This window comes from Camellia sinensis, chromosome 14 (genome assembly GCF_055761805.1).
Source record: "Camellia sinensis isolate YWXY chromosome 14, ASM5576180v1, whole genome shotgun sequence".
Taxonomy (NCBI): domain Eukaryota; kingdom Viridiplantae; phylum Streptophyta; class Magnoliopsida; order Ericales; family Theaceae; genus Camellia; species Camellia sinensis.
In genome coordinates this window covers 79,645,761-79,668,300 of record NC_138974.1, presented here as the reverse complement: position 1 = coordinate 79,668,300, position 22,540 = coordinate 79,645,761, and the positions used below count along the sequence as shown (strand labels likewise).

At 34.3% G+C, this 22,540-nt stretch overlaps 1 protein-coding gene across 1 annotated transcript; it reads left to right on the top strand.

Moving 5' to 3' along the window:
• The first annotated feature begins 5,269 nt into the window (after positions 1–5,269).
• Positions 5,270–21,248, top strand: LOC114272382 (DNA glycosylase/AP lyase ROS1). Its single transcript, XM_028214070.2, has 20 exons — positions 5,270–5,446; positions 7,912–8,605; positions 8,886–10,445; positions 10,544–10,888; positions 11,459–11,549; positions 11,647–12,955; positions 13,250–13,329; positions 13,467–13,551; positions 13,636–13,727; positions 13,807–13,875; positions 13,992–14,028; positions 14,116–14,198; positions 16,775–17,284; positions 17,688–17,724; positions 17,854–17,911; positions 18,253–18,383; positions 18,484–18,549; positions 18,639–18,753; positions 18,852–18,890; positions 20,753–21,248. Exons 2-20 carry the CDS (start codon positions 7,927–7,929, stop codon positions 20,869–20,871), a joined length of 5,505 nt encoding a protein of 1,834 aa, XP_028069871.2. The 5' UTR covers positions 5,270–5,446; positions 7,912–7,926; the 3' UTR covers positions 20,872–21,248.
• The last annotated feature ends 1,292 nt before the right edge of the window (positions 21,249–22,540 follow it).

Sequence of the window (22,540 nt, the reverse complement as noted above, 5' to 3'; positions counted from 1 at the left end):
TTTTTGTTTTTAAAAATAGATATAAATGTAATAATATAGAGGTATACAATCTTTACTACTGCTATGTTCATGATTTTGGTGGTTTGAATTTTTTTTATGTTTTAAGAACCACAAATTATAATACTTTATGTGGATGAAGTATGCTGTGATTGTAATATATGGATGAGGCATGCAGTGATTGTAATATTCTAAAGTTTCAAACTTTCTTTCTTTGGATAAAGCATGCAGTGATTGTAATATTTTTTAAGTCATTGATTGTAATTTTTTTTGAGAAAATGCACAAGTTAAATTATGTTGAAATTTTATAAAATTTTAAACTGCCAAACCGATTCATATCCATCCGCTAATCCGCCAATCCGTTCAATCCACATTCGCCAGATTGGCGAACAAATACGGATTGATTTTCTCCAATCTGCCAATCTGGCAGACAGATGATAAATTAGAAATTTCGTAGCCGTAACCGACCCGCGCCCACCTCTAGTTGAGAGTGTGTTGAGACAATGTTAAATATATATATATATATATATATATGGAATTAATCACTTTGTTCGGTTTTAATTTTCAAAATCAGTTTCAAAAAATTCTACTTTTTATTTTTTGTATTTTAATGCTTTTAATGATTTTTTAAAATATTTTAAGCAATTTTTTTAAATTTTTAGACACACCGAACATAAATACATTTAAAAAATATAATATTTGTGAAAAAATCTTTAAAAAATACACTACATACAAAAGAATACGAAAATTCAATACGTTTTTTTAAATATTTTTTTTGTATTTATTAATTTTTTAAAATATTTTTTTACAAATATTTTACTATTTAGATACATCTAAGTAAGATGCATCCCAGAAAGTAAAAAAATTGCTTAATTTTTGAAAAATATTCACTAAAAATAAATAAAAAAACACGAAAAATAAAATTCAATTTTTAAAAAAACTAAATTTAGAAAATTGAAATAAAACGCACTTATTATGATTCAACAATAATTATATAATAAATATTACTCCCTCCGTCCCAAAATATTAGTTCCTTATTCCATTTTTCATTGTCCCAAAATATTAGTCCCTCTTCAAAAATCAAGTACAAAAATAATGTGAATTTCCTATTTTGCCCTTCTTTTAAATTAATAAACAATGTAAAAAGTACAATTATGACATTGATATTCCCAAAAAATGTACTATCAAAAGGGTAATTTTGGAAAATTAACTTTTTCCAAATACAATAATTGTACTACCAAAAAAAGTTAGATTCCCCAAAAGGGACCATTATTTTGGGACGGAGGGAGTATTATTTTATAAATATGTAAAATTCAATAAAATCCTAAAACAGTATCCATGGCAATATCATGTAACAACCGGGGGGGTAATTCTGTAAACTCGGTACATTCGGTAAAGAGGATAATGAATTTTCATGAGTGGTGCTGTTAGCACCTGTAGGAAGGTTCGAGGTTAGAAACATGATTAGAGAGACAAAACTATACTAATGATCCAACAATGGTGAAATGATTGAAGGATGAGCAGTAGCGCAACTGTCTTGGAAGTTGGAGAGTGAGTAGCTGGGTGAGGGTGAAGTAAGTAGCTCAAGAAAAAGACAATGGCAGTGCACAGATAGACAACATCTCCCCCAAATCCCCAAATCATCATCTCTTGGGTTGGGAAATAGGTATTATTTATAAGCTTTTATTTGATACCAAGAGGACCCAAAGTGGCCAAATAGAGAAAAGACATGTGTCCTAGAGGATCACATGAAATATTCTGCCTTGAGCTACCAGGTTAGAAATGACACGCGTTTCTCTGCACGTACCGTGTACTATCTGTTTGGCACAACTGCCGCAGTAAGTGTGGTTAGAAATGGTTTTGAAGTTTTGGAAAAATCTGATTTTTCTAAAACTTTGGTCTATTTTTTAGGTAGAATCCATACGCCAAAGTTGGCGGGTCTAAGTGATAACGCGTTTTATGCCGCGTTGTGATTCACGTTATATATTTGGTTACTCAAAACCATTATCGAGTGAATGAAAAATTGAAGTCAAAGTGAACTCCATGGAAATGGAGTTTTTTGTGAAAATTCCTTAAAGTTTGAATAAAGACTTGTCTCACATTGGTTTAGTAGGAAGAATTTTGTAAGTTTATAAGACATGAGATTATAACTTGGAGAGGGCCCCAATGAGCACTCCAAGTTTGTAGAAGGGAGATGTTATGGGCAAATTGGACTAGACCCATTGGACAAAAAAAAAACACGCACGCACGCCGCCGCTGTCCAGTCGGCGCGGGCTGGGCTAGGCTGGGCTTGAGCACGGGTGCATGATGTGAGGTTGGGTTGGGCTTGTCCAACCCAATACTTATTTTTTTAGCCAAAAAACATTTGAATTTTATTTTCTAAAATTAAATTCTAATTTTTTGGAATTTAAATTTTGAAAATTAATTTCAAAATTGGCTCTGGTTTTATTTTCCCCATCCGGACAGATTCAAATCTGTGCAATACGGTTTTTATCTGTTCAAAATTTGAACCCAACAGATTTATATATGTTCATTCAAACTGAACAGGTATCATACCTGTTCAAACAGATTTTGCACATGTTTAATTCAAACCTTACAACTACGAAATTTCCTATATAAAGGCAATCCCTTATTTGGATATTCATTCACAATTTTCATTCTTCTCTACTGCAATAAATCTCTGCATTTTGCTACATTAAATTTCTGTGATAAATAGTGTAAATACTTAGTGTGTTCGTTGTGCAAACAATTTGTAGTGCTGCTATTGTTTGCTGTTAATCATTTTATCCTGGAAGATAGACGTCCACAATCTAAAAGTACCGTGGAGAGGACGAATCTGTCTTAAGGATACAGTGTTAAACATTGGACTTGATTAGAAAAATTTGTTCAATAAATTAATTTGGTAAGTAATTAATTATTTTTTGTTTTATTATTTTTCTGATTTAGATTTTTCATTTTGTTTTTGTAACAAAATAAAAATATGTTTTATTTTATTTTATTTTATTTTCTGGTTTGATTTTTGTAATCAAACAAATTCTCTCATTTCCTTTATTTCTTCTTTATTCCGTTTGTTGTTAAGTACACAAACAGAATTTATTTTTCAAATACAGTGAAGATTGTCCTACAAGTGCACTTGCGGCGGAAGTGTTTGCTGATGTAACTTGCCTTCTCAATATGGACCTTACAAACACCTCAGCGAGTGCACTTGTGGCAATAAAACCTTGCCGCTGCACTTGTATTCTCAATTCAATTTGGCCAATACATGTATTCTTAAGACTTCATAGCCTGCTATCGGCCATGTTTTTCGTGTTCTTCTCAGCGAAACCTTCACCCTTAGCCACCTAACCACAAACTCCCCAACTTCCCAAGGCGAAGGCCATAACTAAGCCTTCTGTCAGCCATGTTATGCTTTAGTACCAAGCCCAATGAAGGCTTCATTAAGTCCTGATTGTGCGACTAAGGCAAGTCCATGACCTGGGTAATGGAAACGGAGTTCCTTATACTCGAGCTACCCTACTCCAATCTTCGTGGAGTTGTCGCGGTATTCTGGTTTACCATTGGGCCTACTTTCAGCTCCAATCAGTGACATATGGAACCTGCTATCAATCCTAGGCTTGCTAGCAACTTTTACTTGCAACTTTTACTTGCAGAGGAGAAACTTCTCCCAAATGTTGCTATCACTTTCGTGGGGTGCCTCCATTCACAAGTTAGTTGTGGTGGCTGTAGTTGCTGCGGTGGCAATTTACCGTTTCAAGTCTAAATGGCTACCCCAACAATATTAAGGATAGTAGCGTCGACAAAGTACCTGTAACTTGTGAGCTGCAAGTGTTGCTTCCACAACTTAGTTGCTTCGTTTGTTCTGTTTCTCTCAGCAATTTTGAAATGGCGACGGAACCGACAATATTGGAGATGACAGCTTTGAGACAAAGTGCCTCAGTAACTTTGACCGCTGCAAGTAGTACATCTGCAACTTGACTTAAACACCTTCTTTATGGAGTTTGTTTGGATATTTGGCGGGTCGAACCTGCTTCGGCCCATTTGTTGGCCCACTTCCCTTGGGTTTTAGCCCATGCTCCTTTAGATATTCTTGGTTCCCTAAAAAGGGCGACATCAGCACTTAGATCTATACTTAATTTGGAGTTTAATTTCTGACCCTCCACAACACCCCATCTATTATTTTAGATCTATTTTTTAGACTTATACTTATAAGTTTTGAAACTCTTAAAATATATTTCATTCCTTCAAATAATACAAAAATTATTATTGTGAAAATATTTCACTCATTCAATTGAATGCACACCCTTAATACTAAAAAAAAAATCTCTCTCCTAAGAACCCTAACAAAACCTATGAAAAAGAAGAAGAGCCAAGTGTAATTATTGTCTCTGCTCTCTCTCTCTGCCACTTCATCATTTTATTTGTTGATTAATGTCCGATTTCTGGTTCCAGAACAAATAATAAATGTTCGGTTATTGGTTCTCGAACAAATAAATAATGTTCGGGCCTGTATTCCTAAATTTCGGTCATATGTTCGGGAGTTCGGTCCCTAAAAAATGACAAACAGATTTTATTATTTTTGTATATTTTTTTATTTTTTTATTTTAAGAAACTTACCTTACAAGGCCAATTTCCTTTGAGCTAAGAATACCATCAAAATTATGAATTTCCTTTGAAATTTTATTGTTGCACTCCTCTCGTCTCACGGAGTTGTGGTTGTCGAAAAAATATTCACTTATTATCATTGCCGAAAAAGTGTGGGTAATCAAAAGGTTCCTACTGTTATCGTCGGAATATTGCCGCTAACGGGTTTTCAAGATTTTGAGAGTGGGTAAGTTTTGAAGGTGAGATTTGGAAAAAATGAACGGGTGGTGATGGAGGTGAGTGCTTTGATAAATCCTAATTCATGATGTAGTGGTGTGTGGGTTTAATTGTGAGATGAAATATCTCAAAAATAATATCTTTTTTTAATAATTTTATTTGAGTTGTTATTGTAATAAAATAAACTAAAAATTGAAGGATCCAAAATAATTCATGATGCTAATAGCAGCATTCATTTTCATAGTGCGGTTCATCAATACACGGTGGGTTGCGTCACAGCATATTAAAAATTGAGACGGAGAAAGCTCAGATTTGATAAGAAGACGACGCGTGGCAAAACATATCAGATATGATGGGAACAGGTGGCGAAAACGGTGGGATTGGAACCACTGGATGATTTGATCCTCTACAACCCTAAAAAAGAAATTAATCAATCCCACACACGCCACTACTATTTTAGAGAGGGTGTTTTATATAAACTATACTTTTTGTTTTCTTCAATGGTGTACTTTTTCACAACTCTCTCTCTAGCAGTGTTCAGTTTGGACTCTGCAATTCTCTCTTCTTTCAATTTCAACCTTCTCTTTCCTCTCTCTGAAGGTATATGCATTGACTCGTTGCTTCGACATTGGTACGTTCTGTTCTATTACCCTTTTTTTTCTTACTGTGCTTTGTATGTACTTTGTTTATGTATATGCTTTTTTTTTTTTTGGTTTAATGTTGAATTTGATCAATGATTTGAGGTTACTGATTTAGATTATTATTTGTTGTTTGTACTATAAGTGCAAATCATGCAATGTGATGTGACTTTGATTATATAAGATGTTTGTTTTTGTAGTTGTAATTATTTCTTGTAAAATTCTTTTGCGAATTGGTTGATTGTGTACATAGAAGAGAAAATTGCAGATGTGTATAGATATAAAAATTATAATTTATAGATGATGAGTTATGTGATAAAAAAAAAAAGAAGGTAAATTACAAATAACCCCGAGATTTGCTTAAAATACAAATTGTCCTGGGATTTAAAAAATTACAAATACATCCTTGTTAGTATTTTTTATTTAATAGAATTAACTAAAAAAAATGAAATTCATAATTACTCTTCTATACAATAATAAAATTATCTAAATTATTAATTGAAACATATTTCTAGCATCTTTAAAAACTGTTAATTGACTTGATGATTTATTAATAAAAGGGGTGATTTGTTATAAAATTAGAAACCTCAGGGTGGAATGTAATTTCCAAAATTACTGGGGTGATTCGTATTTTAATCAAACTTCAGGGGTATATTTGTAATTTATCCAAAAAAAGAAAAGAAAAGGTGATAGATGACTAAGCTATGAAGAATGGATACTTTGACAAACATGTCGTATCGTGTCGAATGGGTATGGGTATGGGTATTTTGCTGGGTACTTCCTGGGTATTGAGTACATAAAACACATATTCAGATTTTTTTAATAATATTTCCGTACTTACAGTATCTAAGTATATATTCAAGCTGTATATTAACTGGAATAGTATTTTTTTCTATATGGAAGTGAGGTTTGTTTCATTCAATTTATTTATTTATTTTATGTTTATCATGATTTTATAATTATGTATGTTTGATAAAAAGTGTGAACATTGATATATATATATATATTTTTCTAATTTTGAAAATACAAAAATTATTCAACAAAAATTGTGAAGTTTCTCACTTTTTGACACTGAAAATTCAAAAATCATCTACCAAACCCAAAAAAAAAAAAAAAAGAGGGAAAGGAGAAAAGGACGTCTTACTATGAAATTTTTCAGTGGAATTCTTCGAATGTAGTACCGGCAAACGGGTAGATTGGCGATGAAAGAAAGAGAGAGCTTGCACTCACCAAAATACTAAAGAGGCCTTCAAATAGCAAAAGCCCAACACACACACACACACACACATATATATATCCATGAAATCCCTCATTTGATGTTTTGATGTTACTAAATCGGTTGCAGTTTTCAGTCAATTGTTTCAGGCTGTTTACGCCGAACATTGAATAGAAACTTGAGTTTCTCCCAAGGCCTTCCAACTACTATTGAGGCTTTCTTTGTATAAACTACTATCCTAATCACAAAATTTATGTGGTTTTACTTTTTTGATATTTTAGGCCATCTCAGGATGCAAATCTATTAAATGTGATCAAGTATCATTTTTCACAATATATTTTCGGTGGTGCTACATGCACCAATTAGTGTACTAACTAGTGTACCAAAACTAGTTATGACATTATTATTGACCCCACTCATTAATCATATTACAAATACCAAAAACTTTTAAATTATGCCACATCATCAATTGGTATACTAGTTAGTACACTAATTGGTGCATATAATATTATTCATATATTTTTATATCGCAATGAGAAGATATGCTTCATTTAAAAGAGGGGCAAATTAGTCCAAAACACAAAATTTTAAAAATAGGACTTAATCTATTAAGAAACATAATCAATGGCACTCCTTGGGTTAACAAAAAAATTACGGGACCTAGTCTACTATAATACCTATTTGGAGGACTTATCACCAATTTCCCCTTTAAAAAATTATTCCAGTTGTTTTACCATAACTATATTTGTTTATAGTGGTATTTTTTTGTCCGATATATTTAATGTATTAAAAAATAGGGTCTTAAGAATGTATATATTGTTCATGTTATTTGTCTAAATTTATGTACATGATGTTTTCCCTTAAGACAAAATCCTAGCTCTGTCTTTGGTTCAAACCATGCAAATAGCCTCCCCGCATACAACCTAAGGCTGATACATCTAACCCTCAGTGAAGCTGAAAGAAAAAATAACAGTAAACTAACATAATAAATGTGTTTGATTTGAAAGGAATATTTTTATTAAATTAAATTAATTGTAATTTCTAGTACTTAGTCTTTGTTTTATAAGTCATGTATAGCTGTTGATAATTTTTGGTTTAAATAACCAATATCTTTTTTGATACCTATTAGGTAGTTTCTGTTTGCACTGTACAAAGTATCATTTTGTTGCTTATAGCTTCTTGTTCTTTTGTTTATGTAACTTTGAGATTGATGACATTCTTATTGGGTTATAAATTATCCAGTGGAAAGCTGCAGAGATGGAAGAGGGTGTTTGGGTACCAAAGACACCTGCAAAGTCCATTCTGGCAAGGTGGGGGCCAGTTTCTGTGGACGGAAATTGGAAAAACCATGTAAGTGGAAGTTTTTCGACTGGGACTTCACACGATTCTGCGGAATTCAATGCCATGTCTTCTGCAGACTCCATGGATGCAGCACAGGCTTTGAAAGAGAGGATTGCTAATGAGTTTGATTTGAACAAAAGTCCATGTGAGTTGGGTTTTGGAGATTCAAGCAATGGCGATTGTGAGGATATTTTGGCTGGGAAACAAGGAATAGAAAATCATGATCAGGCATGCATTGATTTGGGGTATTTGAAGGGGATAAATGGTACAGAGGCTCATGTTGGTGGGATGGCTGAAAGTTCTGGCTTGATGAGTAGTGAGAATTCAAGTAGAGGTGTTAATAGTTGTGGCACAATATTAGCTTGCTTAGACAAAATTCGTTTCACGGAGCTCTTAAGTTTACCAGTTGAAACTCTGCCAGCCTTTGAAACATGTGCAACACCATGGGGTGGGGTTGGCAGAATGCCTGGTGATGGTGTGTGTCCTACTTCATATTCTAAAAATGACAGCAGCATGAACATTCCACTTGCAACATCTTCCTTTGCTGAATTTGGCAACTGTGTGGAACGAAAAGATAATACTGAGATATATGGGTGTAAGTCATTTTAACTTTGCCTTTGGATTCTGCTTTGTCTTTAGCAAGGGTACAAGTGAAACATCAGTTAATTTTTTACACTTGAAAACCCCCTCCTTTGTGAAATATTTAATTTCTAGCACAAACCGAAGGGGTTTCCATCGCAAGCTGCATCAGTTGTGATGCTTGCTATAATGATCTGAATTTCAACACCAAGTGAGAGAGCTGATCATCTTCTCTCGTGGAAAGTAAAATTAATATGTTTTCTATTAGTGAATTTTTTTGTTTTATTTTGTTGCAGTTCATGGACTAAATCAAGACAAACACGAGGATGATGATCTTTTTGCAATCAATAAAGATGGCAATGAAAAATTTCGGCCTTCTGTTCGATCAGCTTCTACTGGCTTTTCAACTCCATCAAAGAAGGGTAATGCCAGATACAAAGATGATGTAAACTTGAACAAACAGTCACGGACCAAAAGGAAAAGATATTGGCCCAAAGTAGCAGTCGAAGGAAAGCTAAAGAAGACTCCAAAACCTTCAACTCCAAAGCCTTCAACTCCAAAACCACGCACTCCAAAGCCTCCTAAGCATGCAACCTGCAAGAAAGGTTCAGTTGAGAAGCGGAAGTATGTTAGGAAGAATAATCTCAAAGGCTCTACCAAACCCTCAAAAGACATAGGTGTTGATAGGCAAACATTTGATGCAAGTACCGGATGTGTTTTAGAATCAGGCACACCAGCTCTCAATTCCACCTTTTTCTTGGAAAATCATGAGTGTGAGTATGTACAGAATAATAGAATCACGGCCTCAGCCAGGCGAGCTCTCAAATTCAATGGAAAAGATGCCGGAATCATTATTCATCAATATCAACGTCGGAAAAAGAAAAAGGACAGTTCATCACATGACACAAACTCAATTGTACAACAGTCCAAAGAAGACAATGAATCAATGGTTGAAAACTCAGCAGACATGGCGTTTGGCTTTACCCAGTCCAAGAAGTGGAATAAAACTACTTACATGGAAGAAAGAGGAGCTACTAATGATGGCACAAATCAAACTGGTTGCCGCTACAACTCCATGAAAGTCTACCGAAGGATATTCCAATGCCTAAGCAATAGCAGAAAACTTGGACCCAATTTTCCTAAGATATGCAAGCAAAGAAGGATGAGGAGACTGAAGACAACAAATTTTGCGTCCTTTGGAAACACGGCCATGTACGGCACTTTGCAGTCTATTATAGCTGCAGAAGATGGCCAGAGGATACTCAAGAAAAGAAGGTTGAGGAGACGAAAGGCAACTAAGTTTGGAACTTGGTGGTCTGTTAGAGCTGCAGAAAATGAACAAACACGGGTACAACCCAACAATGTTTCATCGACACCTATTGACAGACAATTGGCTCCTCAATTCAGTGTGAAGAACCTACCTGTGGGGATCGAAAGCTGTGATATAAAATTCCTCTTTACAATTGCCAACTGCAATTTTGTAGTGCCAAATTATTCGGGGATAATGATTTCACCCACAATTGCACAAAGATTGAAAGCAGTTAATGATCCAGATTCATTCAAGTGTGTGCTATCCTTAACCCCATTTGCCACAACAACGAAGAAGAGATCAAATGAGTCCACTCGAAGGCTGAATTTAGGTTACACAACCTTAATACCGAGTTGTAACCAGTTGCCATCAGCTCCTTGTACACAAGCCTTTAATGGTAGAGGTTGGAACCAGGCAGTACTACTTGCAGACAACAAAAATATGGTAACAAAGACGCAGTTTAAGATGGGGTTGTTCCTTGACAATGCAGTGTATGGTCATAATAAAATGGAAGGCAGCCCCAAGGATGTCTTGTCCACTCAGAAAAGTAATCACCTAAACCTTCTTCATGAAGTATAGTGTTAGTTCCAAATTATTGTGAATTATCAGGGATTAATATTTGTCTTCTTTGTGAATTTGATACAGGTATTCAGGATGAGTATTCATTAGCATTCACAGATGTTATTGAGAGACTAGAGGGTCTGCGTATAAGCAATGAACATGGTCAACTCATTGTGTACAATCAAAATGCATATGGCACAGATGGGGGGCACGGGCCAGTCATTCCCTATAATCCTAAGAAGCGAAAGCCACCACCTAAGGTTGATATTGACCAAGAAACAATGAGAGTTTGGAAACTACTAATGGAAAATGGAGGTGAAGATGTTGAAGGGGAAAAAGCCGAAGATAAAGAGAAATGGTGGGAAGAGCAGAGAGAAGTTTTTCGTGGTCGGGTGGATTCATTCATTGCTCGTATGCATCTTATACAAGGTACAAAAATATTTCACTCATAATTGAAATCCAGGCATCACAATTTTATGACATATCATCAGTTTCATGGTATCGTAAATATTGTTATTTCAATTTTCAAATGGCTTCGGTTGCTATCTCCAAAGATTGATCACCACAGAACACCATTAACAAATAAGATACAGGCAATTATGTAGGTTTTATGAAACACCCAAAGACCTTGTATAAATAAATTTAACACTGCTGTTTCTTTTTTTTTTTTTCCTTCACTCTGTTACTGCTTAACAAAACTTAGCAGTCCTACTACTAATTAGAGATTATATGGCCCTGTATAGAGAAGGATTCATGTAGCCAAATGAGGGTGGAGTAGACTCTTTTACGTTGAGCTGCTGAGATGGTCAGTTTAATCTGTGTTTCCTGTACCAGTTACGTTTTTGAATGTAGCAAACAGCTGCTGTATTTTTTAGATTTCAGTCTATCTAAGCCAGAAAAAGAAACTAGTCCTGAATAGTAGTGCAACTTCTAGTGCACATACTGACATACGTTAATTAAATGCAAATTTGATTGACTGATTAGTGATGGACTTCACAGGGGATAGACGTTTTTTGCCATGGAAAGGTTCAGTGGTGGACTCAGTGGTTGGAGTCTTCCTTACTCAAAATGTTTCAGACCATCTTTCAAGGTAAACCTGAGTTCAGTAATCTATACTGCCAAATTTTTGGACTTATGCTATTAATTATGTGGTGGATGATCTTCTTACGTCTTGCTGTTTCCTATAGCTCCGCCTTCATGTCTCTCACTGCAAAATATCCCCTTCGACCTACAACTAACCACAAAGCATGTGATGAAGATGAGGAAATTGCATGCAGTCAAGAATCAGTTGGAAGTAGTATAGGAGCAGTTGAGCAAACACTTGATGCAAACAGTAATGGGTCTCTTGTCTCTGAAACTAAACTAGATTTGGGTCATCAATTGGTAGAGAACAATGTCACAACAGCAGGAAGGGAAATTTCAGATGAAGCAGAAGACAGGACAGTAGTCAAAAATGAATTTTCACCTCACAATTTTGTGGATTCTGTAATTGATGGAAATCCAACAAGTACCTCTCAGCTCTCTACACAAACACTTGATGCAAACAGTAATGGGTCACTTGTCTCTGAGACTAAACTAGATTTGGGTCATCAATTGGTAGAGAACAACGTCACAACGGCAGGAAGGGAAATTTCAGATGAAGCAGAAGACAGGACAGTAGTCAAAGATGAATTTTCACCTCACGATTTTGTGGATTCTGTAATTGATGGAAATCCAACAAGTACCTCTCAGCTCTCTACCATTGAAGTATTTAGTGGTATCACTGAAATTGTGCAGTTGGAAGAAACAGCTTGTCTCCTAAATTTTAGTAGTTGTGAAAATGGAAACCTGTTATTCAATGAAAGCTTAGTTGATTGTGACCTATCAAGAAAATTGGAGAATGAAAAGCAAGGAGCAAGCCCCAACATATTGTTTGATGCGAATGACACACATGCTCATGTGTGTTCATCCAGTTCCCAGAATCCATATTCTTATATTCCCCTTACTCCTGCTGATTTAGAAGCAGATTCTCTGGAAATCCTGGCAAAGTCTACAAACACCAAGACGAAGGATGTAGGGGACATTAGAAAAATTATTGGATGTGTGGAATCATCTGGCAGTGAAACTATTGTTCGGCAGAAGGCTACACCAAGAGCTCAAGAAGCAACAGTTGACCAGTGTGCATCATTAAGCAAGTGCCAAGTGCTCCCAGAATGCAGTTCACAGACAGAAGTCAACCGAGCAAAGGGCAGGCTCTCTAGCAAGAATCACCATGGAGGGAGTAAAATTATCCCTCAGACTGAAACTCCCTCGAAGAGAAAGAAAAGCAAGTTTGAGGAGAAGCAAGATAACCCAATCAACTGGGATGATTTGAGGAAAACCTACAGAGCAAAAGAAACCACAACTAATACAATGGATTCCTTAGACTGGGAGGAAGTTAGGCAGGCGACAGTTGATGAGGTTGCTGACGCCATCAAGGGACGAGGGCAGCATCGTGTGCTTGCAGGACGGATTAAGGTATATCATGAAAATGAAAGTTTTGACTAACTGACCTTCAGATGGTCAATGCCGTTCATTAAATGTTGAGAAATTATTCAATACTCCTGGAGTAAGTCTAGGTGGTGCTCCAAATGAGTTGCTATTGGTCTAAATCATGGGATCCATCAGTTTTGTGTTAAGAGTTTTAGGAGACAAAGTGTTTTAAGTGTCAATCTGTAAATGGAATGGAGTATTGCTCCAAGAGCATTGAATAATTTCTCTTAAATATGATGATCCTTAATAATTGCTCACAGGTGCCAATGATTGTTTCAGGAGTTCCTAGATCGGGTGGTTAGAGATCATGGGAGTCTCAATCTAGAGTGGCTGCGGGATGTTCCACCTGACAAAGCAAAGTAAGAAAGTGTAAATAGTTAGATCTGTTATCATGTCTGATTCTTGTAGGAACATTAATAGACTGCAAAATGTCAAGTGAAGCACGATAAATTAATAATATATGCAAATTTGGTTTGTAAATTGTCCATATTTATAGGGATTACTTGCTGAGCTTTAAAGGACTGGGGTTGAAAAGTGTGGAGTGTGTAAGGCTTTTGTCACTCCATCATCATGCCTTTCCAGTAAGATCTTATTGAAACTTCTGATCGGTTATTAGCTTATTAAAATTTTACTATGCTCATTATATTACATGATTCTTGCTTAAGGTTGATGTCAATGTTGGACGAGTAGCAGTTCGTCTAGGATGGGTTCCTTTGCAACCGCTCCCTGAGTCGCTTCAAATACATCTTCTAGAGCAGTACGTACTGTAATAGCAACTGATCAATACCCAATGAAATTTCCAATCAAACCAAAATTCTGATATTTCTTTTCTTTAGGTACCCGCTGTTGGATACTATTCAAGTATACCTGTGGCCACGGCTGTGCACACTCGATCAAAGAACATTGTAATTCCTAACTAACAAGAATAATCTTCAAAATATCTGTGTGTATTTTTGTTATAAACCACTTATGCTTACAATACTACAAAATTGCTTTATAGTAAACAAAATCTCTAATACAGGTATGAACTACATTATCAGATGATTACATTTGGAAAGGTATGGTATCATATGTTATTTTATCTCATTTTTATCGATCTGATTTTTTTATGACAAGAAAAATCTAGAAGTGACATGGCCTTACAGGTTTTCTGTAGGAAGCGAAATCCAAACTGCAATGCATGTCCGATGAAAGGAGAGTGCAGACATTTTGCAAGTGCATTTGCAAGGTTTGCATCACATTTACTGCTACGCTTTCTTAATTTTGTGCAACATTCATTGGCATTGAACTGAAGTGGTAATGGTTGTCAGAATTCCGATCCGGATCTTACGATTTATTTGGGCACAATCGATTCGGATCGTGTAAAAAATCTCTTACATGTAGGATCTTTTGATCCCGGTAATTGGATCTTATAGGATCGTAGAATCCCGATCCAAATCGAATGCTATCTGATCCAATTTGTAAGCCTTGTTTTGTATTGTATGATATTTTTTTATTGTCAATTTTATGTTTGTTGTCTAAATATCAATTTATTTGGTCCAAATGAATAATAAAAAAAAAAAAAATAGTATTGAATCAAATAGACTAAGAAAAACAAACATTTAAATATTGCAATAATTTAAGAAAACTAACTAGTCAGAAAAGTAAACTTAGCTTTAGCAGGGTCTGAGGAGGGTGATGGGTCGTTACACACACAAAAAATAAATATTGAATTATACCAAATTCCTTAGAATAATGGTAAGTCTAAGTATCAATCCACATGGCCAAATGTGAAATTAAACTAATTTAATTGTTAAATTTCTAAATTAATTCTGATCAAAGAGATGATTGTTTATAAACTAATGACAATTAAAATACTAACAAATTAAACTAGCGATTAAAAATGAAATTGGGATTACTGATTTTGGAAAAATCTAGGGTAATGAATTCATCGCTAATTACATAAATAAAGTTTCAATTTGAAAATCAATTATGTTAATGTTCAAACTAAGGCTAGGTTTGGCATCCCCTAAAAAAGTCAAAAAGTCACTATCCTATTTAAGTCACATTATCTTATTTAAGTCACATCACCTCTCTACCACATCATTTCAAACCCAACCCATATTTCATAAAAAGTCAAAAAGTGCACTTATTTAGAACATCGCAAACAACCCCTAAATACTATTTCGCAACTACAAGTTTGAAGCATTGATCAAAAGAATTATCACGTTCAATGTATGAGCACGAACCATCTCAAGTAGCACGAGTTGTTCGCTTTAAATTACCTTGAATATGAAAGAATATAAAACCATTGTATGGAAAGCATTCAACAATCAGAGAAAGTAGAATAATTGAAGAAATAATAAAAAATATATATGAAAACTTCTTGAATACCATACAACTTGTTCAAACTATTACATAATCAAAACCAAAAAGAAAACCCTATTTACTTGGCTAGGGTTTCATCAAAACCCTAGAAATAGAAGCCTAGCCACTCATGGAGGAATGAGAAGAGGTGGAAGAAGATGAAACCCCCATGAAAGATGTTCTTGAAGCTTGAAAATCCCCCTTTCCAAACCCTAGCCCCTTCTCTCTTTTGGAATTTTCGGAACCCCCAAATCAGCCTCTTTTTTTCTTTTTATTCTCAGCAGAACAAATTGGAAATTCCGTGCATGCAACCCTAGGTGGGCTGCTTGAGCACCCATACTTTCCGCTCGAGCGGTGGTGGGCCGCACCTGTAGTGAGGTGGTAGGCCGGGAATTTTCACTACTCGCACAGAGAATTTGCTTTTGTGTCACTTTTTGCTTGAATTTGCGTGTTGCTTGCCAAATCTGTACAAATGCACAAAACACATCATTTCTACCAAATAAACAAAATTCAAAGACTATAAATGTAACATAAGTGGCTTTAATATGGTACCTTTCGGCCTACATCAGAGGGCAAGATGATGCAACTTTACCCTAATTTTTTGAGAGATTATTTTTGTGACTTGAACCCACTACACTAGGGATGCTAACGACAAACCTTATTATTCGATTAAGCCGCTCTTTTGAGTTCTCAATCTATTTTCATATCCAACTTTATTAAATATTTTTTCTTCAATTTTTATGTATTATTTGTTGTAGATTGCAAAGTATTTTGTTATAGAATTGTTCTTCTTCATTTTCTTTTTTAATGAAATGCTATACTTTTACCATTGAAATTTCTATTGTGTAATAATTTATTTACATTTTACATGGAGTGTTATATTTTTCACGATATCTTCACTTCTTTTTAGTAGAATATAGGCTTATTGTGTACACTTTTTAAGAAATGTTTATTTAAATTAAATTATTACGTAATTTGTTTTTTCGGTAGGATCTTACGATTCTTGATTTGATTCTACAATCCGATCCTGTAAACAACTCTAATGATCCAACGTAGGATCCCGATTTTAACAACCTAGACCAGCCTCCCAATGTTTCAACTATCTACAGCTGATCCTAGTTGTTGAAACAGAAAAGGAAGGAAAAAAGGGGAGGAAAAAATCCAAACAAGAATGAAATATCAGGCAGGATCATTGACTTGCCATTATTTTCTATGAAAAAATCATGATGATACTGACATTAATATAGCAACAGCTAACGATATTGTTCTAGTTTCTTGTAAATTCTAATACATAAACATGAGGGTTTGGACTTAACAAAAAAAGAAAATAAATAAACATTAGTGTTTGGGTGCACTCGATTTTGCAACGCTCAAAGCCAGAGCAGTCCATCTTAGAACATATTATTAAAAGCACGTTTTTTTATAGATTAGATTACTGACTAAACATACTAAATGCAGTGCTAGGCTTGCCCTGCCAGGGCCACAGGAGAAAAGTATGGTGAGTTCAATGGTTCCAGGTGCAGCTGTTCAAAACTCCACCATGGTCATTACACCAGTAACTGAGTCCCTGCCTGAGGCTACCTTCTCAGAATCAAGATATCAAACCAAGAACTGGAAACCTATTATTGAACATCCTCCATCTCCGGTGCCTGATTCTGCAGAAAATTTGGAGAGGGACATTGAAGATTTTTATTACGATGAACATCCTCCATCTCCAGTGCCTGATTCTGCAGAAAATTTGGAGAGGGACATTGAAGATTTTTATTATGAGTCCGAGGATGATATACCTACTGTCAGACTTGATACTGAAGAGTTCAAAGAAAAATTACGGGAGTTCATCTACAAAAGCGATATTCTCCTTGAAGAGGGTGAAATGTCAAATGCTCTTGTAGCTTTAACTTCAGAAGCTGCGTCAATGTCTGTGCCCAAACTGAAGCAAGTTAGCCGGTTAAGGACAGTGCACCATGTGTAAGTATGCATATCTTGATATGTCTGAGGAATTATTCAAAATTTATGTCCACACAAATCACGAATATTTAGATGAATTGAATAGATTTAGTCTCCAAAACAAAAAAACCATAGACAAAATTTTAAAGAAACTAATGCCCCATTTTTTATATGTAATGGAACATTTTTTTTCTAGATAATAGCTAGTGGCTAAATCTAGAGCTGATAATTGCACATAAGTAAAATGTCAAGCACAATACTTGCAAAGCATCCATGATATGAACATGTTAAATCAACATATGCTTGGATAGTATGACAGATTTTATATCAACATATACTTGATTTCAATTTATTTATGCAATGTAGCAGTGAACAATTCCCTACATAGTGCATGTTATATTGCTAATTAATTATCCTAATGCAGGTATGAGCTTCCTGATTCTCACATTATTTTAAAAGAGGTAAGTTGTGTCACCAATCCATTATGCTAGTATTTCAATATTATTTGCATGCATCCATATATCTAGTATTTCATTATTATTTGCATTCATCCATATATCATTCTGATAAACTCTTTGTATTTGTTACAGCTAGAAAAACGGGAACCTGATGATCCAAGTCCATACCTTCTTGCTATATGGAATTCAGGTACAAAAGTAACATGGAAAGCTTTATTTGAAAAGCTTATAATCCAACAATTCTAAACAAGTCCCAAGATGTAGCACATACTCAGTACACAGTACTCATAAATGTTGGAGAAAGGGCTATCCTTTTTCGATTTTTTTTTTCTTTCTTTGTGTGTTGGTGCGTGTGTACCCCCGTGTATGAATGGTTTATTCTAGCTCTCTAGATTGCAGGACCCACATTGTTAGAACTCAAATTACAACTTCAATAAAGTGCAGCAGTGTATCATGAACTTTTTTATCAAATAAATTAAGTTACCATTTGCCAATGTTTGCTAATATTCCAAGTGGAATTTCTATTATCAGGTGAGACTTCAAATTCCTCCAAATCACCGAGAAAGCAATGTGACTCTTTGGGATCAGAACCATGCAATGAGTACACGTGCTCTTCATGCAATAATAGTCAAGATTTCCAAACAGTTAGTGGAACAATTTTGGTGAGGAAAAGCTACAACCCATGTTATATTCTGCATTGTGTCACTGCAATTTGATATGCTAAAACTATGGTAGAAATTGACAAACAAAATGTGTGAACAGATACCATGTCGAACAGCAACAAGAGGAAGCTTTCCACTCAACGGAACATACTTTCAGGTTAATGAGGTAAATTTCTCTTCCGAAATCTTTTTTCTCACCGTAATTATTTTTCAGATAATGCTGTTGCATTGAAATGAAATTGTTATCTTATGCAGGTCTTTGCTGATTATGAATCCAGTGAGCACCCTCTTGTTATTCCTAGATCATGGATATGGAACCTGCGAAGACGAACTTTATACTGTGGAGCCTATGGATCAGCAATATTTAGAGGTAAAGAATCATTGCACCTTGTGACTTGGATATGATTTGAACAAACTTTTATGAAGTTTAAAATTTGGCTAACACCACATTATTTTTTTGTAAACCAGGTTTATCAATGCAGGAAATCCAGAGTTGTTTTTGGAGAGGTATTAAATGACAATTTTCTTTATTTGATAGCAAATAGTTTCCTATTTATAAGATATTAAAAATATGAACCTAGTTTCCACAACAAACAACTCAGTTTACCCCAGAAGATTAGGATGTTTTAGAAGTCTTTGCAACAACCAAATTCCAAATTTTTGCAATTTAGGCTTTTATATAATTTGAATCAGATTGTTAAAGAAGAATGAAAGAATTGAATGGCTTAGTCTAGAATGGAGACTAGCCTGTGTATATATACTGATAGAAATTTACAAGATAGGAAATAATGTAAAAGGAAACAAAATCAAGGCCTAAACAATGGCCATAAAATAAGCCCTAGTTGATTCTAATTGATTCTAATTCCAACATTTAAGTGGGTAAGATTTAAGTTCACTTGCATCACTACCTAAGAGATATTTGATGCAGCCCGGTTGATGTGGGATCCACGGAAAGATAATAGGCTGATTACTAGTATCAAGTGATTGGTCTTGTTAGGGGTCTTTGAAATAAATTTTATGTAGTTTCAGTTAAAGTAATAGAAGTTTAGATGTGTTAGCTTAGCATTTTAGGGTTCAGCATGATTAAATTTAGAGTATATCTATATGTTTTTTGAATATTTCTTTACCCTATAAACAGTGTCTGTTGTTGTAAAATGAAATTAGCATCCAAATATGAATAAAACTCAGATTTGATTGATAGATCTTGTCTTCTTCTTTTCTCATCTCTTGCTCTTTTCTCACATCTCTTCTCTCATATCTATGTCCTTTCTACCTTTTTATCCTTATCCCATCCAATTTTCTATCTATCATTATTCTCTTTCTTATTCCATATTTTCCTTTCTCTTTTATCTTCTTCATAAATTTCTCACCCTTCATCAAAAACAAAAAGGTCAGCACTTTTTGTATATGTTCAAAGAATATCTCATGCGTCGAACTCCGTCAGTTTCGTGTCAAAGCAAAGCCATAATAGAGATGATGCTACAAAGATCTTTCATTTGTTTAAGAGCCATGAAACTCAGGGTTGAGTTTTCTCTATAAATAAGGATTTGATGCAACCTAGATGACGGATCCATGGCAAGATGATAAGCTGATTACTAGTATTATGTGATTAATCTAGTTAGGGTTTTTGATAAAATTTTAGTTGAGTTCGGTTTGTATGTTGGGCAGGATTAGTTTTAGAAGATAAATGTGAGTTTTTAGGGTTTTCTTCTATACAATTAGGCTCTGTTCTTCTTACTCTTATTCTTGTGACCTTGTCCCTTGTGAAGAAACATTCAAATCCATCATATGAATCCATATATATGTCTATTCATATCTACATACAAACATGTATTTGTATGCATGCACACCCTCTCCTTTATAAGGCGAATTTTGTTACTTTTTTTTTCTTGTTACAATTTTCTTTGGGGTTGGCTCAAATTGGCTCCTTATCTCAAATCTCATTAAAGTGCCTGCCTTTGACCCTGGTTCTTGACATGGGTCCTACTTCTACAATAATAATATCATGCTTGAGCATAATATCTGTTTTGAACTCAACCAAGAACCTATGATGATACATCTTGACCAAAAATAAATAAATAATATCATAATTTGAGTTTGATCCTAATAAGTTGTCGCAAAATGTGGGAATGCACAAGTGTGGGTATGTTAATATTTGTCTTGAATCCAATTGACTAAGATCCTATGATAATAGTCGAACCAATCTTGCTTCTAATTTGTGCTGCATCTCCCAAAAAAGAAAAAGAAAACGAAAAAAAAGAGAGCCCATTTTTTTTTTTTTTTGAAAGACAGAGCCCATATTACTCATTTAGAATTATGCTGCTTGGTTCAAACTCTTTCATTGAAGTTAATGTCTTGGAAAATTGCAGGGTTTGTTTGTGTCAGGGCATTCAACCGAAAGACAAGGGCACCTGCGCATTTGGCTCATAGATTTCACATTTCGACAGTAATTCCAAAAGGGAAGAGAAAATTCACAGAAGACCAGTAGGATGTTGTCGGAGAAACAAATAAGAGATTGATTGTCTGATGTCATTGTTCATATAATTGTACCTACAATGGTGGGTCAACATTCAGTATTTCAGTAATACCGTGTCATCATGTAATTGTTCATATATTTGTAAATACTATGACGTGTAAAAATTCAGTAATACCATGTCATTGCTAACGTGAGACATCACCATTCAATAATAAAACACAGAATGGGAATGACACGAGGGAGACTAGATTCTTTATTTAAATCTGCAACAAAGGGTGCTTCTTGTTATACAATGTTTATGTTTGTTTCATGGAGATGTGCATAGACGAAAGAAAGAATTGTCATCGTAATTTTTACCGACTTCAACATAAATATATTTGATTCCTTGATGTTTGTTTGTGTTTTTGCACATTCTTTCATATTTAGAGATAGAGATGTTTTAATTTAAACTTCTGATTTCCATTATCTAGAATTCACAAAGAATTATTGAGATAATGTTGTAATTTACATTGCTTCAAAATTCAATTGCATTGGAAAACAAGAAGGGGTCAAGAAATTGAAGAATGCATGGCATCTATAAAAGAAACATTCCACCAATATGCCACATATATTATTATTTTGCTTAATTTTTTTTTAAAATTATTTAAATATGAAACCCATATCATTAAAATAATAAAAATAAAATAATTTGAAATATTTTTTGGACTATGCCAAATGTGGCAGGCTCAAGACATGTCATTTATCAGTTCAATTTTATAGGTTCAAATGGAGCACCATTGCATTAAATTTCTACCACTAAACATGCTATCTCATATATAATCATTGAGTGGTGATATGCTGAAAGCTAGGTTTTTGTGTCTTTTTGTCTAAATTTTATGTTTGCGATTTTTTAATCTACTCAAAAAAATAACTTCCATCAAATTTTGAACCGAAAATGTAACATTGGAAACTACATAGAATAATAAGACTGAAATTTTTTTACATTTTACCTCCCTTTTAAGTTTCAATGTTTCCCAAATTTGGATTTAAATTTGTTTTTTTCTTATACCTTGGCTTCTAGGATATGTAATTAATAGAAAATTTTGTGGAACATAAACTAAAAACCATTAAGGATTCAATTTTATACATGAAAAAGTGTATACGTACCTTGATCCGTGGTAGCATGAAAACTTCTTTTGAGAAAAAGAAACCTTTAATAGAAGACCTTGATCTTTAAGGGTGTGTTTGTTTGGATGGACTGGATAAGGAGAGATTGTAATCCATCAGGCTATTAGCCCTGGGATACATTGTCCCCGGACTATTTGGTTGGACTGGATTTGTATCCTACATTGGACTATTTGGTTGGACTGGATTTGTATCCTACGTTTGTTTAGTCACGAGATTAGATATCTGGATTTGACTATTTTTAGTGAATTCAATAGTTGCTTGGGATATTATGGAGAAGGATAAATGCTCAAATGACTATTTTATCCTTTTCAATTATTTACTAAATAATAGCAAATTAAACAAAGCTTTAATATTTTAATTTTTTAAGCTAGATTAAATAAAAATTTATTTTATTTTATTTTTTTGCACAATTAAATAAATTTATTTTTAAAAAATTAAATAAATTAAATATCAATAAAAATATATGTTATTTTTTAATTAAAATTTAAAATAATAATAATAATTAAATAATGAA